General features: G+C 40.1%; 1 protein-coding gene across 3 annotated transcripts in view; it reads right to left on the bottom strand.

Annotated features, from left to right (window-relative positions):
* PCSK5 (proprotein convertase subtilisin/kexin type 5) overlaps positions 1-15813 on the bottom strand; it is a 248141-nt gene that overhangs the window by 195158 nt on the left and 37170 nt on the right. For all 3 annotated transcript variants that reach the window (XM_030467472.1, XM_030467471.1, XM_030467470.1), the window contains exon 3: positions 2225-2338. In XM_030467472.1, coding sequence (XP_030323332.1) covers positions 2225-2338 — 114 coding nt within the window. The remainder of the gene's footprint in view (positions 1-2224; positions 2339-15813) is intronic.

The following is a 15813-nucleotide window of genomic DNA, read 5'->3' as shown; positions in this document are numbered from 1 at the left end:
GACTTCCTGACTGATGACATGCTCATATGATATATCCATGAAGATAAGGATTGCCAGCAACTGCTAGCTGTTAGCTACACATGACAGTTGGCATTTTTTTGTTTTCAGTGTGTGCAAAAACTAATTATAATGAAATGAGTAAAACTTTAAAATATTTTCAAAGCAGTGTTACGACAATCTTGTTCATTTACCTGAAATACTAACCTATTGGCTTAAAAGGAAGAAAATAACCGAAAAGACAATATCTACTTAGAGGAAAACAGTTTTACATAATGTTGCCAGAAAGGCATGTTTTCCTCCCTCACTGAAGCTATTCAAAAGATCAAGTCATAAAACCTTCAGAAAGTCTTATTATCAGCAATGTAGGTGATGCAGCAAGAAAACAACACACAGGGATTTATAACTACAACAACAGAACAGGAGAGAAAGAGAGCAAGTCTGTTATCAGCCAAATGGAGACGTGTGAGCTGGAGCCAATTGTCTAGGAAATACAACTTTTCATTGTACCAGTGGATGAAAGGCTAGACATGAGACAAAAATGCATGTGTACAGCTCCAAAAAACAACCCTATCCTGGGCTGCATCACAAGAAGCATGGCAAGCAGTCTGAAGGAGGTGATTGCCCCTCCCCCTGCTCTGCTCTGTTTTGCTCTGCTCTGCTCTGGTGAGATCCCCACCTGGAGTACTGAGTCCAGCTCTGGAGCTGTCAGCACAGGAAAGACAGGGACCTATTGCAGCAGGTCTAAAGGAGGGTCACAGAAATTATTAAAGGGACAGAACACCTATGAAGAAAGGTTGAGACAGCTGGAGTTCTCCAGCTCAGCCTGGAGAAAACAAGGCTCTGGGGAGAATTTATTGTGGTATTCATAGAATCCTAGAATTGGCTGGGTTGGAAGGGACCTCAGAGATCATCAAGTCCAACCCTTGACCCACTACTGCTGCAGTTACCAGACCATGGCACTGAGTGCCACATCCAGTCTCTTTTTAAATATATCCAGGGATGGAGAATCCACTACTTCCCAGGGCAGCCCATTCCAATGTCTGATCACCCTCTTGGTAAAGAAATTCTTTCTAATGTCCAACCTAAACCTCCCCTGGCACAACTTAAGACCATGCCCTCTTGTCTTGCTGAGAGTTGCCTGGGAGAAGAGACCAACCCCCCCCCTGGCTACACCCTCCTTTCAGGGAGTTGTAGAGAGTGATGAGGTCTCCCCTGAGCCTCCTCTTATCCAGGCTGAACAGCCCCAGCTCCCTCAGACTCTCCTCACAGGATCTGTGCTCCAGTCCCTTCACCAGCCTCGTTGCCCTATTTAAATTTATTTAAATTATTATCCAGTATTTAAAATGAGTCTATAAGAAAGATGGGGACAGACATTTTAGCAGAGTCTATAGCAGAAGGACAAGGGATAATGGTTCTAAACTAAATAGAAGGGAGATTCAGACTAGCAACAGAGGAAAATTTTTTTCCAAAGAGGGAGGTGAAACTTTGGAGCAGGTTGTCCAGAGAGGCAGCAGAAGCCCCATCCCTGGAAACACTGAAGGTCAGGTTTGATGGCTCTAAGCAGCCCGATCAAGTTTAAGATATTTCTGCTCACTGCAGGAGAGGCTCAGCTAGATGACCTTTAAAGATCCCTTCCCACCCAAACTGTTCTATGATTCCCACCTTCCTAGGCAAAATGAGGGTATTTTTAAAAACACCATCAACACAAACATTTCAATTTAGATTTTAACTATAACTAGCAATAGAAAAAAATTGCTTAGAAAATACTTAGAAAACATGAAGCTCATGTCAGACAGGAAGCAGTGCAATCCATTTATTTCATCAAATAAATTGTTAATTACTGAAACATTCCTGAACAGGATGCATGACATACCACACTGAGACTGGAGACAATGAATTATGTGCATTGAAAACAAGTGGTTTCACTGCTTTTACAGGTTGTGGCTAAGTTCTTTTCCTTCCCATTGCTCATAGCTTACGCTCTAGTAAGTAATTCCCAAGTCATCTTGCAATGGGAATCATTCATGAATGAGTGCATTAATAAATGTTTCCTACTGCAGGGCCCTCCAGGACTTCTTTATAAGACTTGTAAGGAGTTTACAGACCTTCACTAATTACATTTAAAAAAACAAAATTTGCTTTTTCTGAATATACTATTCTTCCCCTTCTCAAAATATCTCTCAACCAAATGCTAACATGAAACAGAGACAATGTATGTACTTACCATGTACCACATGCTTGGCCACTTGGGATCATTGAAATAAGTGGATTGGGTACCACCAGGTTTATAATCTCTCTTTATCCTTCTTTTAACCACCTGCTGTTGTATCCACTCCACCTGCCAACCAGGAAAACATATGGAAAGTGTTAGTGTTCCGCAGAGATTATCAAGAAATGTGTGAAATCTTGGGAAGCTTCCCATTACCATCATCCAAGACATATTTTGTGTTAAAGAGTTCATTTTGGCAGTGAGAACACACAGCTCACCTTGGCATACTGTTCGCTAAGGAATATTTCCAATTTGGTTAGTGTTACAAATCTCCCTGAACACCTACTTAAATCCCCTGCTAGTAGGACTTGATTGGGTAACATTTTTTGAATGGTATTATTTTATTATTTTTCATTATGATACCGTTGCTTCTATCAAATTAATGTATATTACAATGAGATATTCAAGTTCTGACAGGGTGGTGGTTTGTTTTGTTTCTTTTTTATATAAGTCTGTTCCTGGGCTGCATCAAAAGAAGGATAGACAGCTGGTCAAGGGAGAGGATTCTTGCCCAGTACTCTGCTCTTGTGAGAACCCCACCTGGAGTACTGTGTTCAGTTCTGGAGTTCCCAGCATAAGAAGGACATAGAGCTCCTTGAACATGTCCAGAGGAGAGCCACGAAAGTGATCAGAGGGCTGAAGCACCTCCCCTGTCAAGCTAGGCTGAGAAGTTGGGGTGGTTCAGCCTGGAGAAGAGGAGGCTCAGAGGTAGCTTTAGTAGCTTATAGTAGCTTTCCATTATCTAAAGGGGGCCTACAAGAAAGCTGGGGTAGGACTTTTAAACATGGGTGTTTAGCAAGAGGACAAGCAGAAATTATTTCAAATTTGAAGAGGGGAAATTTAGGTTAGACATTAGGAAGAGATTCTTTAATTTGAGGATGGTGAGACACTGGAACAGGTTGCCCAAGGAAGTTGTGGTTGCCCCCTCCCTGGAAGTGTTCAAGGCCAGGTTGGATGGGGCCTTGAGCAACCTGTTCTAGTGGGAGGTGTCCCTGCCCATGCAGGGGGTTTGGAACTAGATGATCTTTAAGGTCCCTTCCAACCCTAGCCATTCTATGATTCTGATTCCTGAACACAAAAACATTCACAGAAATGTTCATGTTTTGCATAACCAGTATCTAAATCACTTTCACCATTTGGAATGAAAAAAACGTGATTAAACTGTATTTTTAATAAGGTGACTCTGTCATGATTCTCTGTTCTTTAGATGATCTGGAAATTTATTTTATACATAGTTCTCCCCAGGAACAAACAGCTGGGTACGGAGCAGCAGATTACAACAACCAAAAAGAAACTCAAAACAGAAAAATAAAGGTTAAAAATCCAATTCTGATAGTTATTTTCTTCAAAGATTCATGACACATCCAGAAAGGGTGACAACAAAAGTGACATCAACATTAGAGCAGTCAGGACTCTGCCAGAATGTCTGCATTAGCTGTTCTAAATGGGAGCCAGTTTCTATAAATGTAAATAATACAAACTGTCCAGAGAGAAACCAAAGTTAAATTTACACACATCTAGTTTCCTGACAGCTTGTACTTCTTCTGAACTGTTTCATGGGATATAACTACAAAAATTCCATTCAACTCTCCCAAAGCAAGATAGCCATTTACTACTAGGAACCAACTCTGCACCTTTTCCTTGGTGATGTTTATATCTGTGTATGCACCCAAAAAAGCAAATACATAAAAGAATTTTACCTTCAGATCACATATTTATTTCTCACTTGTCATAAATTATATTAATATTTTCCCATAGCAGGCTAATCTCTCTACTGTGCCTCCATAAGTTCGCTTCAAATTCTTAGACAGATGCATTGACATGATCAAGAATTCTGCTTGAGATGCATGTCATGTTTATCTCTACCACCTTTACCATATCACTCTGGCCTTTACTTATTGGTTGAATGAAAATACAGGAAGACATCCCTGAATTTGTCATGAGAGGATTTATGGCACATTCCCTATAGAGGTTTGCAATGCTTCATGGTTTTCTTTATTTAAAAATCCTGTATATATGAAGCTTAAGAATACTGACTATCGTGTAGCGTACACACTGAAATCTATTTCACTAAAACTTCTAGGAACAACCATAGAGCTCTTTCTGCTTCTAGACGAACTGAGAAATCTGATGGTGTGCCTTTCTCTCCAGGTTACCCTGCTCCTCTTTCAGCTCAGGCTGAAATTCATCTTGGTGGATGCCCTCTTCAGAAGCTAAGAGCTGACTACCCCTTTCAGATCTTAGAGTATCCAGAGGTCCTTTCAGCAGGCACAGACAATTAATTAGCCTTAGGCACCATTTGATTTAACGAAGTCTGGAGGCTTGTAAGGTGGACTGAGTGTATCTGTGCAAAAGCAAAAGGACAGAGAGCATTCACTGCTTTAAAGCAGGATCAACAACCCTCTTAACTAGATCTCTCCTCCATGAAAAATATCGATTAATGACATAGTGATCACTATTCCCTTTTCACTTGCTGCTAATATATGCTTTATTTTCCACACCCTCATAATAGAAACTTGCCTTTCTTTAAAGTTTCCTTCTTTGCAGGAAGCTCAGACCTCCCAACATCTGAAGCAAACTACCGAGACACCCTACATAGCATTTTATCTCTGACTCCACATCTGTCTGGATTGCCACAGATCATGGACTTCCCTTCTTTATTGCTAGTATTTGCCAATAATCAATAACAAAAAAAGTTTCCATAGTTCTGAATAAGGAATAATGATTTTCAGGGCTTATACAGAACCACCTTCAAAGCCTTATTATGAGCGTTGGGTCTCAGCTGAGTGAGGTGTCTCAGGTTTCTATTCACTGTCATCTTGACTCATCTCTACCTGCAGGAACTAATCACATGATTATGTTGCCATGTTGAGAAAGTTATTTAAGTCAACAAATTTAATCGCTGTGCAGGCCAAGAGCACACTGAACACATCATGGCAAGCATGGTAACTCATTATGGAAACTAATTCAGATCTTGGAGTCTGCAGGGACAAATTACAAATGCCTACCACCAACACAATCTGAGGATCTGGTAGCACTCTAAAAGTGCCCACAAAATAAAAACAATGAGATAGGCTCAGCAGAAGAAGATAAATCTTTCTGCCACTGATACCTGTGATTTAGCTGCATAAACATTAATGGTAGCCACCAATGTCATTATTGCCTAGAGGAGCTGTAAATCAGAGATCTGGGGCATCTAATTTGCATTAGGAACTCTGTGCATCAAGGCTTCTATAAGAACTACCCCTGGCAACTATGAGAAGTTTTGGAAAAACACCCTTCCTTTGCAAATGGAGCCAGAGGTGTGTAGAATATTCCAGGAGCCTGTGCAACACACAGCTTTAGGCAGAACTTCAACAATCTAAAACCATTTCTATATGGATAAATGAAAGGAGTTTTTCTGACAAGACAAACAGCAAAACTCTCTATAGTTCACTGTGAAAATGTGTTGTCTTATTTAAAAACATAGAATGGCTTGGGTTGTAAGGGGTCTTTAAAGGTCATCCAGCCCAAACACCCCTACAGTGGGCATGAGCATCTTCAATTATATCAGGCTGCTCACAGCCGAGACCAACCTGACCTTTAATGTTTCTATCAACCCTCTGGGCAACCTGCTCCAATGTTTCACCACTCTTCTTGGAAAAAATTTCTTCCGTGTAGCTAGTCTGAATCTTCCTTCTTTTTATTTTAAAACCATTAGCCCTTGACCTGTTGCTACAGGCCTTGCTAAAAAGCCTGTCCCCATCTTTTTTACAGACACACTTTAAGTATTGGAACACCACAGTAAGTCTCTCCAGAGCCTTGTCTTCTCCAGGATGATCGAGCTGAACTCTTTCAGCTTTTCATAAAAAAGGTGTTCCATTCCTTTCATCTTGTTCTCCTCTGGACCTGCAGCAACAGGTCCCTGTATTTCCTGTGCTGATGACTCCAGAGCTGGACACAGAAGGAGTCTCAGGGGTCCAGGTGGAATCTCACCAGAGCAGATCGGGGTGGGGGGGGAAGAATCACCTCTCTCAGCCTGCTGGCTGTGCTTCTTCTGATGCCTATTCAGCTGCAAATATCTGCATACTATTAAAAAAATGGAAACATAAAGACATGGTACTTGTGGAGACTGATAAAAGTACACAGTGATGCCTCAAAATAATTATCAAATTAATTACTTTTTTCTGTTTCTTTTATTCTGGAAAATATTATTGCGAACACTTATCACACATTTCTTTAGTCCATGCAATCATAAATGCTGTGTCAATGCACAATTCCAGTTTATTGGAACAATAATTCATCACATTAAGAATTTTGTCTGTATGTAGTTATTTATGTGCTGGCCTATAACTGTACAAGACCTTGCATCAACAGATAATCTGCACGCATGTGTTATAGTATGTGGTTAGATCTTAGTGAGGTATGGATAAATACTTTCCTGTATCTTATCTACTGTCTTTTAACAAAAAATAAGTTACTGTACTTCAGATTATGTATCTGCTGCTGTATCTGCCCCTATTACATGCTGGATGCTGTCCGTATTTCCTATTTCCTCAGCTCCTAGCAAAGTTAGGGAAAACATAAGAAAGAGAAATTTTGCACCTTGCATGATCAGACACAAAGCCAGAAACCTGTCATCCCAGAGGACTTAATGACAATTATATATAGGCATACAATTCCTGTAAGTAAATCAATCGTTTGATTTCATAAAAATACAGAATGTCATGTTTGTCTAAATATGCACATGCAAAGATACTACAGGTAGTTCTTTAATGATAATGAGAAGAGGGAAGGGAAAGGGAAGGGAAGGGAAGGGAAGGGAAGGGAAGGGAAGGGAAGGGAAGGGAAGGGAAGGGAAGGGAAGGGAAGGAAGGGAAAGGAAGGGAAGGGAAGGGAAGGGAAGGGAAGGGAAGGGAAGGGAAGGGAAGGGAAGGGAAGGGAAGGGAAGGGAAGGGAAGGGAAGGGAAGGGAAGGGAAGGGAAGGGAAGGGAAGGGAAGGGAAGGGAAGGGAAGGGAAGGGAAGGGAAGATTTCCACTGGAAGCAACCTACACTTGTCTAGTCTAAATACCTGAGCACTCCAGGTCTAACCAGCAGTTAAAACATGTTATTAAGGGAATATTGACAGGCTTTGTGCATTGACCACCTCTCTAGAAAGCCTGCTCCAGTCTCTTAGGGCGCTCTCAGTGAAGAAACACTTCCTAATGTCCAAGTGCATGTTCTAATGTCGTCACCGGGTACAGTTTTAAACCAGTCCCATTCATCCTGTCACTGAATCTCAGGGAGAAGAGCTCAGAACATCCCTCTCCACTTCCCCTTTTCAGGAGGCTGCATAGAGCAATGAGTTGACCTTTCAGCCTCCTTTTCTCCAAACTGAACAAACCTGGTGTAAAACATTAAGACCCACATGGAGCACTATAGATATCCGCATCAGTGAAAGGGGGAAGTCAAAATTACCATTCCCAGCTAGTGGCAGTGCGCTACTGGGAGGGAAACAGTGCAGTATGCTAGACACAGTAACTTAAACCATCATATTCTGAACAGAGTCCTTGTTATAGCCTTTTCTGGAAGATTTTTAGCTTACACGTTCTGTTGACACCTGCTTACTAATTGTTTTTATTCTGAAGATGTATGCATGCAGCCATATGGAATTTACAACACCACAGGAAAACAATTTTCTCATCTGAGAAGCTCATGCATAAAATCTGGTTTATAGAATATATCCTTGCTATATAAATAGAATGGCTTCTTCCACTGAACCATACAGTTCAGGGGTTTTCTCTAGTAAGTGAACAGAAAAACTTGCCAGTTAAACTGTACAATCACTGGGTTATATTAATGAACACAATGTCCAGACTAAGCAGTTATTTTAGCATTTTGACATATATTTCCTCTGAGTATTTTATGCGTATTCACAAACACATCACTGTCATATGCCTGATATATCTTGGATTTGTTTGGTTCAGTGTGAAATGACCTCATTTGTATAAAAATATTTTCTTTTAAAATGCATCCACACTTTCTAACCCAAAGGCCTTGAAGGAAAGTCTCTTGAGTAATTGATTATACAGATTCCGTTTCTTGCCAAAAGGAGACTCTATGCAAACAATGAGGTGCATTTTAACATTCCCATAAAGTCACACTTGCTGAGGGAGAACAGTGCACATTTTCCCATTGACTTCAGCTTTGAAAGTTCCATTTCCTCAATGTCTAGAAATCAAAGCCAAGCCAGATCAGAGACCGAACTATTTTTATAGAAATCACCATTTCCAGCCTCCATAGAAATCACCATTCCCAGCCAGGGTTGTCCTGCACATGATGCAGCTCTTCTTCACAGACCTGCATGGGACAGAGTGATGGCATAATAGCTGCTCTGAGATAATTTAATCACACTGCTTATTCATTTTCTTAAATGCCACAAATTATACTGACGTTTTTCCTGTGTGAAACAAAGCTAATTTCTATCTACTGATTCAATAGAATTCTTGGGAAAAGAGACTCATGTAACTACACTGCAGTAAGACCTCCTCCAGTATAATAAACTATCAGAAAAAAGTTTGAAAAATGGAAAAAAAAATAACACGCTGAGAAAATTAATCTAGCAGTTTATCAAAGCAGTATGATTTTTAACATACACACTAACACTCTTGTGAAAGAGTGCTTTTCCTAAAATATCATGAGATGGCCTCCTTGAATAAATATTTTCAAATCAATAAAACGTGTCAAGTCCACTACGTTAAAATGCCACTACTATAAAGCAGAAGTTGGAGGAAATCTGAAGGTGTAATCCTTTCCACTTTAATGAAAATAAGCTTGGGCAAAAAAAATCCACCCTAACACTGAAGAGGTTATAAATTTCATATTAGAATCTATGATTTTTATCTTGCAGAATTTAACATGAAGGTGTGGGTTTTCAGTCTGTGAAGAAGAGTTGCTGAAGGTCCCACTCCCACATGAAATTGTAGCTTTATCCCTTGCACTGCCATCATGCACTTCAATCTGTCCTATGCCTGTAAGAAGAAATTAGGAAATCTTCCTCAGACAAGAATCAAGCTGGTGCAACAGGAATACTATAGATTAAAGAGAAAAAGAGAGACAAAACTCGGATAGGGGACACTGAAAGTATGGCCCAGCAAGCAGTGAATATGTATGGAGTCAGCATGGATAAGCAAAAGGGCAACTATCATGTGGAACGCTAGCAGTGGACAGCATTGCAGGGTTTCTACTTAGTTTGTCTAGAGCTAAATTAATCCGAGCGAGCATCCTCCTTCCCTGAAGGAATGGCCTCATGCAGCAGTTGGCACACTTTGTCCTTTTACATGTTCACAGAAAATAAGACTGTTCTTGGCCCAGAATAAGTTGTAGGAGAAAAACAGTTCTTTCAATTCCTGTGCTAGAGGGAAGGGATGCCACTCAAAGGGACCTTAACAGGCTTGAGAGGTGGGCCTGGGCAAACCACATGAAGACCAGCAAGGTCAAGTGTAAGGTCTTGCACCAAGGTTGGGGCAATTCCAAACATGGATTACTGGCTGGGTGACAAGTTGATGGAGAGCAGTCCTGAGGAAAAGGACTTTGGAGCGTTTGAGGATGAAAAACTGAACAGAAAACATTAATGTGCACTTGCAGCCCAGTAAGTTAACCACATCCTGGGGTGAATCAAAAGAAGCATGGCCACCAGGTCAAAGGAGGAGATTCTCCTCCTCTACTCCACTCTCATGAGACACACACTTTGAGTACTGTTCTGAATCTCACAACACAAGAAGGACATGGAGTCCTGCAGCAAGTCCAGAGGAGGGCCATGGAGATGATCAGTAGGCTGAAGCACCCCTCCTTTGGAAATAGGCTGAGAGAGCTGGCGTTGTTCAGCCTGGAGAAGGCCCTAGGTAGACTTTATAGCAGCCTCCCAGTGCTTGAAGGGAGCCGTATCAAAGATGGGGAGGGACTCTATATTAGGAAGTGTAGTTTAAGAAGGTAGATTTACGTTAGACATTTGGGAGAAATTCTCTAGTGTGAGGGTGGAGAGACACAGGAACAGGTTGCCCAAGGAAGGTGTGGATGCCTCATCCCTAGAAGTGATCAAGGCCTGGCTAGATGGGGTTTTGAGCAACATGGTCTAGTGGGTGGTGCCCCTGCCCACAGCAGGAGGGTTTGAACTAGTTGATCTTTAAGGCCCCTTCCAACCCAAATCATTTTGATTCTAAAAAAACCAGTACATACTTTAGTTGTCCTGTCATCAAATTTTCTGTGACAGAAGCTCTACTTTAGCATGTAATTTCATGACACTCACCTCTTGCATTTCAGATTGCATTGAAAACAAAGTCAGTAAATTTAACATTAAAGTGAATAGGAGGATATACCAATATCCAAGGGCTATATCCTGGTTACTGAACAACTGACACCCAAGACACTAGTTAGGAATTCAGGAGGGGTCACTAAGACTGTTGGCATACCTCCTGCTGTCCATGTGCAAAGTCACAAAAGTGAGACCCCCAAAAGCTGAACTGGTAAGACTTTTGCAGGGTTTTAAAATTACTATTAAACACAAGACTTTTTTCCTAACCTACTGGTATTAATTGACTTGTAGTAGCACCAGCCAGCTTGAACCATAAAAACAGGTGGAGACAGTTGAGTACAGTAGCTGTTGACATAGCTGAAGAGCACGGAAAGTTATTGCAGATAGCATCTCACAAACTGTAGCAGTCTAAAGTTGGACAAAAAGTTAATGAATAGAGCAGCACTGTGATACATTCTTGCTGATGAACATAGTGCTTCTTAAGCAAGTGTGAATGGCAATCCACAAGCAAAGCAGTTGTCATAACTATGCTACAAATTTTTTAAAAAAGCAAGATTAAAAAAAAAAGAAACGGATGCTAGGACAGGCTGAAGGAAAAAAAGGAAAAGCAGAGGAAGAAAGAAGGCAGCAGACAGTGCTTGAAATTACCACTTAAGCTTGATGAAACACAAACTGTACAACATCAGGCCAAGCCACCTATGGACTAAAGATGAAATTCAGTGCATATTTCTCTAACTCACAGCCACAGAAAAGCCTGTCAGTCCTGATATGAATTGTGTTTTCCACCTACTTTTCTACCTACAAGTAAACCCTTGCAGCACTGCAGCCATAATTCTACATTCATGAGATACAATGATCCACAGCTATGCATTCTAACATCTAAAACACCCTCTGCCTTTCCTTTGCACTATTCCCACTGCAGCAGCCAGCCCAGAGTTCTTCACAAATATCAATACATATGGTGCAACAGCTGTGTGTGGCAGCAAAGTCTTCTTCCTGCTTTAGGTACAATATTGTAGAGGAATAAATTGGGGAGAGAAAAGAGCAGAGCCCGGCTAGTAGCGGAGATGTACAGTCTCTGTCCCAAGGCAGTTTCTTAGCAGCCAGAGCTGCTGAGACTCAAGGCCAAGCATCACACTGAAATTCTGGAGACGTTCAGTACGTGTGCTGCTGGCCAGCACTCAGGTCCTGCTGGAAAAGCAGGGAACAATGAAAGGCAAGGAGAATCAGATTTTTTCTCCTTGTGGAAGTCTCACAGGTTTTCCATTCATAGATGCAACTGTAGCAACCACTGAGTCAGTGAGGCCATGGCTTCTGCCCAACCTCTCCTCTTGCAGGCTACAGGACAGCAGACCACAGAGCAGTGCAAAATTTGAGGATTAAAATCAGACAGCAGCATTGTAGCAAAACCAAGAACAAGTTCCAGGGAGCCTGGGCTCCTGCCTTGTGGCTTCCAGCAGCACCAGCCCCAGATGTCATAGGCAAAGCATGTCTCAAGCAATTGGTTTTTTTTCCCTTCCTCAGGTCTGAAATACCCTAACACTCTGGTTCTAAAATAACTCAGGCTTAGACAAGTGAGGAAAAATCTTTACTGCATCAGCTTAAAAGCAACCATTATGGTTATACAAGGTACTTTAACATTTACAGCCAAAGGTAATACAATGCTCCTCATAACACCTCAAGGGCTACAAGGCAACACAACTTAAAAAAAGACCTCCAACTGATATACCTGCTTGGTACAGCACTTGAAGCTCTGCTTATACCATCATATACAATGTTAGTATATCTAAGCTTGGAAGAGTATAATCATCTTGAACTTAAACACCATGAGCACTAGAATTAAAATTACTCTGAACACAAACTGTCATGTCATACGGTATGTCATAACTCCATCTAATTTAGACCTAAAATTATATCTTTTGTAATAAATGGAAAGGCCAGTGCTAAATCCAGTATCCACTAGAGGATAAAACTTTAAGCTCTCTAAATATAATTAGCTTAGGAGTCTAACATCTGGCAGTTGAAGTATCTTGGGCTTTATGTTTATACTACTGTATCAAAGATGATACATATTTAAAAAAAAAAAACTAGAAATTTCTGATGGATTTTTTTTTCTTAGGCTAGTGCTGCAACTCTTGTCATCAGTCATTCAAGTCCTTCAGACAGCTCCTGTCTGTGTTAATTAAAGATGGCCTTAAATAATTCACTAAATTACTTCTCAGCAAGACAAATCTCTCTTATAGGGTCAAAATCAAATGTCAAAAATACCAGTGTCATTCCAAAGGTGTTTACTCAGTCAAGTGTTTTCCATGTCTTCTGTAGCCATAGATATCCACAACACTTCAGCAAAGCCACTAAGAATTAGGGAGACAGTCAAAGTATTCCATAATTAAGTGCTACATAATATCCAAGAGTGGTATAATGGCTTTGCCAAAGCAAACATTTCTCCTGAGTAGTTCCTGCGCAGATCAAATACCCTTTGAAATCATAGTTATACAGTATTGTTGCTCTCCACAGAGGAAGAAACTCACACAGTGCATTTCCAGCACTTCTGCTAAATGATGCTTTGCCAACAAGGAAATTTTTTACATAAATCTGCCAGGCAAAATTTAGTCACAAAGCATATGCAAAAGATCAAATCAAGCATTTTTCTGATCAGAGTATCTTAAAGTACAAGAAAAGTTGATTTGATTTAGATTCTTTTTGATTGTGCCTGCATTGTTACGGATTAGTGTATCCCTAATCATTGAAAAAAAGTAAATTATTTTTTTCCAAACTTCCACTTATATCATATACCTAGAAGTAGATATTTAAAATTCAGAATTAGGAATGAGGAGCAGCTGAGGGAATGGGCATGTTTAGCTTGGAGAAGGCTCAAGGAAGACCTTGCCCTCTACAGCTCCCTGAAAGGAGCTTGCAAGGAGATGGGTGTTGGCCTCTTCTCCCAAATGAATAATGACAGGACCAGAGGAAATGGTCTGAAGTTGTGGCAGGGGAGGTTTAGGTCATATATTAGGAAGAATTTCTTTACTGAAAGAGTGGTCAGGCACTGGAACAGCCTGCCCAGGGAGGTGGTTGAGTCACCACCTCAGGAGGTATTTAAGAAACCTGTAGATGTGGCACTTCAGGGCATGCTCTAGTGGCCAAGATTGTAGTTTGTTTCTTTTTTTGTGAATGCTATTTGGTGAGTGTGGTGTTTGTTCGGGTATTCCTTATGCAAGTCTCAGTGGCATATTTTACACCATTCCATTTCACTAGGGTTTTTTGTATTTTTTGTGGGTTTTTTTTTTTTAGCACACCTTTATAAATATTAAATTTTTTTTATGGCCAACATGTACCATTTCAAATCAAAAGAGAGGAATCATTAGTATTGTCTCCTCTGGCACATTTGAAAGAAAAAATAAAACCTAAAACCAAACAGGGGAACATCCTGTGTCCCTTAAAGCCATTTCAGGCTTAATCTCTTTCTTCCTCAGCCTGCAACCCAAGCTCCAGCATGCCTCTTTCTATCCTAAACTCCAGTCTTGCAGCTGCCAGTGAAATTTGTTGCTAGTTAAATATTGATTGCTGCAGCTCTTAAATGTTATTATCACCATCTGAAATAATCTGCTACCTATGAGACATGTACAGCCAGCCTGAGGGAACAAGACAGACCACCCCCCAGGCAAATAAAAAAGGAATGAAATTTCCTTCCCTACATTTGATACGCTGAGGTAAAGCAAATGTTTTCTTCAACTTAAGTAGTATTGTCACACCTCACAAATTGCTGACAGTGCTTCCACTGAGAATGTATCTCTCAATTTTTGAAAGTTGTAACACATAAAAGCTGGAGTGATGCTTGATTAATGAACCTGCTGCTTACTTCTTTTTTTTATTTATTTATTTTTTTCTAATTATTTTATTTTAAAGCTCTTTCTGAAACAAGGGCAAAATCCGAAACTTTCCAGCTCCCAGATGGTCCACGGGCACATTATGATATTAGAAATGTGCCAAGAACAGTCATTTAATTATGGAATCATTTCTCTGCCTCCGTAATTCACAACATTTGTCATATTATAAATTAAGAAAAATAAAAATAAAAAGCATTATTTTAATGGCTATAAATTATGGGATAGACTTTTGAATTGCATACACTAAAAATTTTCTAGTGTCCAATCAGCCTACTTGTATGAAGTTGCAGCATAGTCTCTAGAGTCTTGCCAAGATTTCTGTTATCTCTGTGTATGTCATTTAATAGCAATCTTTATGAGCTATTTCTACTTTATCTTCTGTTGGAATAAAAGGCCTCTAAATGGCCCAAAACAAATGTGATCCTTTCTATGAATAGTGGCTATGAATACTCCCTGTCCCAAGAAAATTTTTTTATTTTTCAACAAGATAATCTTCCACTGTGCAAACATGATTCTTCTGAAGTATACAAACATACTATCTGGGGTACTATTATTAAATCTGTAATCATCATCTAGTTCCTTTACCTGCTGATGGGAAAGAAAGAAAGACAGAGCTGGAATCCTGTGAAATCAACAAAACATCATCAGACAACAGCTTAAAACTTAGTGGAAATATATTTCCACTATTTTCCTGGATGGTGTGAAAGTCAGAAAAACCAAGAGAAGAATTCTCAGTGTTTTACAAAGGTGATAGTATTAAATTACCCAACTACCTCTTCAGACCACTTCATTAAAATGTATTTGGACTCATAAATTGACAAGCAAGTGGACCATTCATATGCATTGAGCAGGGCTGAAAATCTCACTGCTAGTTTCCTGCATCCAAGGCAAGGGTAACATGCTGGAACAGCAATGCTCAGGAAAGCAACAACAAAAAAAAGATCTGAAGAAGAGAAAAACAGATCCAAAGGAAGTGGTTCTAGGAGGTCCTCCTAGATGAGGAAAGGGGGCACTTAAGCTACAGTGTCCAAACACTTATGCTTTAGATGAGTATTCTCCAGACTCCCAGACAGTTTTAGAAATGTGAAATGGCTAGAAGTTGAAGCCAGATGACCTCAAATAAATTAAAAATATTACATCTTAAGAATTTCTAGAAACTCTTCACTGATAGCATAGTTTTAATTAAAATTGTAAGATTTCTAAAAGCTGCGTCCTGCTTTAAATACAAATTAATTCTTGTGAGCTTCACAACATCCGGTCAAACATGGTTTAAACTGGATGACCACAAAATTTCCTTCTGGTCATATAACTATGAATCTATTTTCCACAGTATTTTTGAGAAATAGTTTCTTAGGAACACCCTGGAAAACTGAAAACTGCT

The sequence above is a fragment of the Calypte anna genome, chromosome Z (genome assembly GCF_003957555.1).
Source record: "Calypte anna isolate BGI_N300 chromosome Z, bCalAnn1_v1.p, whole genome shotgun sequence".
Taxonomy (NCBI): domain Eukaryota; kingdom Metazoa; phylum Chordata; class Aves; order Apodiformes; family Trochilidae; genus Calypte; species Calypte anna.
The sequence above is the reverse complement of the archived record's forward strand: the minus strand, read 5'-3'. Positions and strand labels throughout refer to the sequence as shown.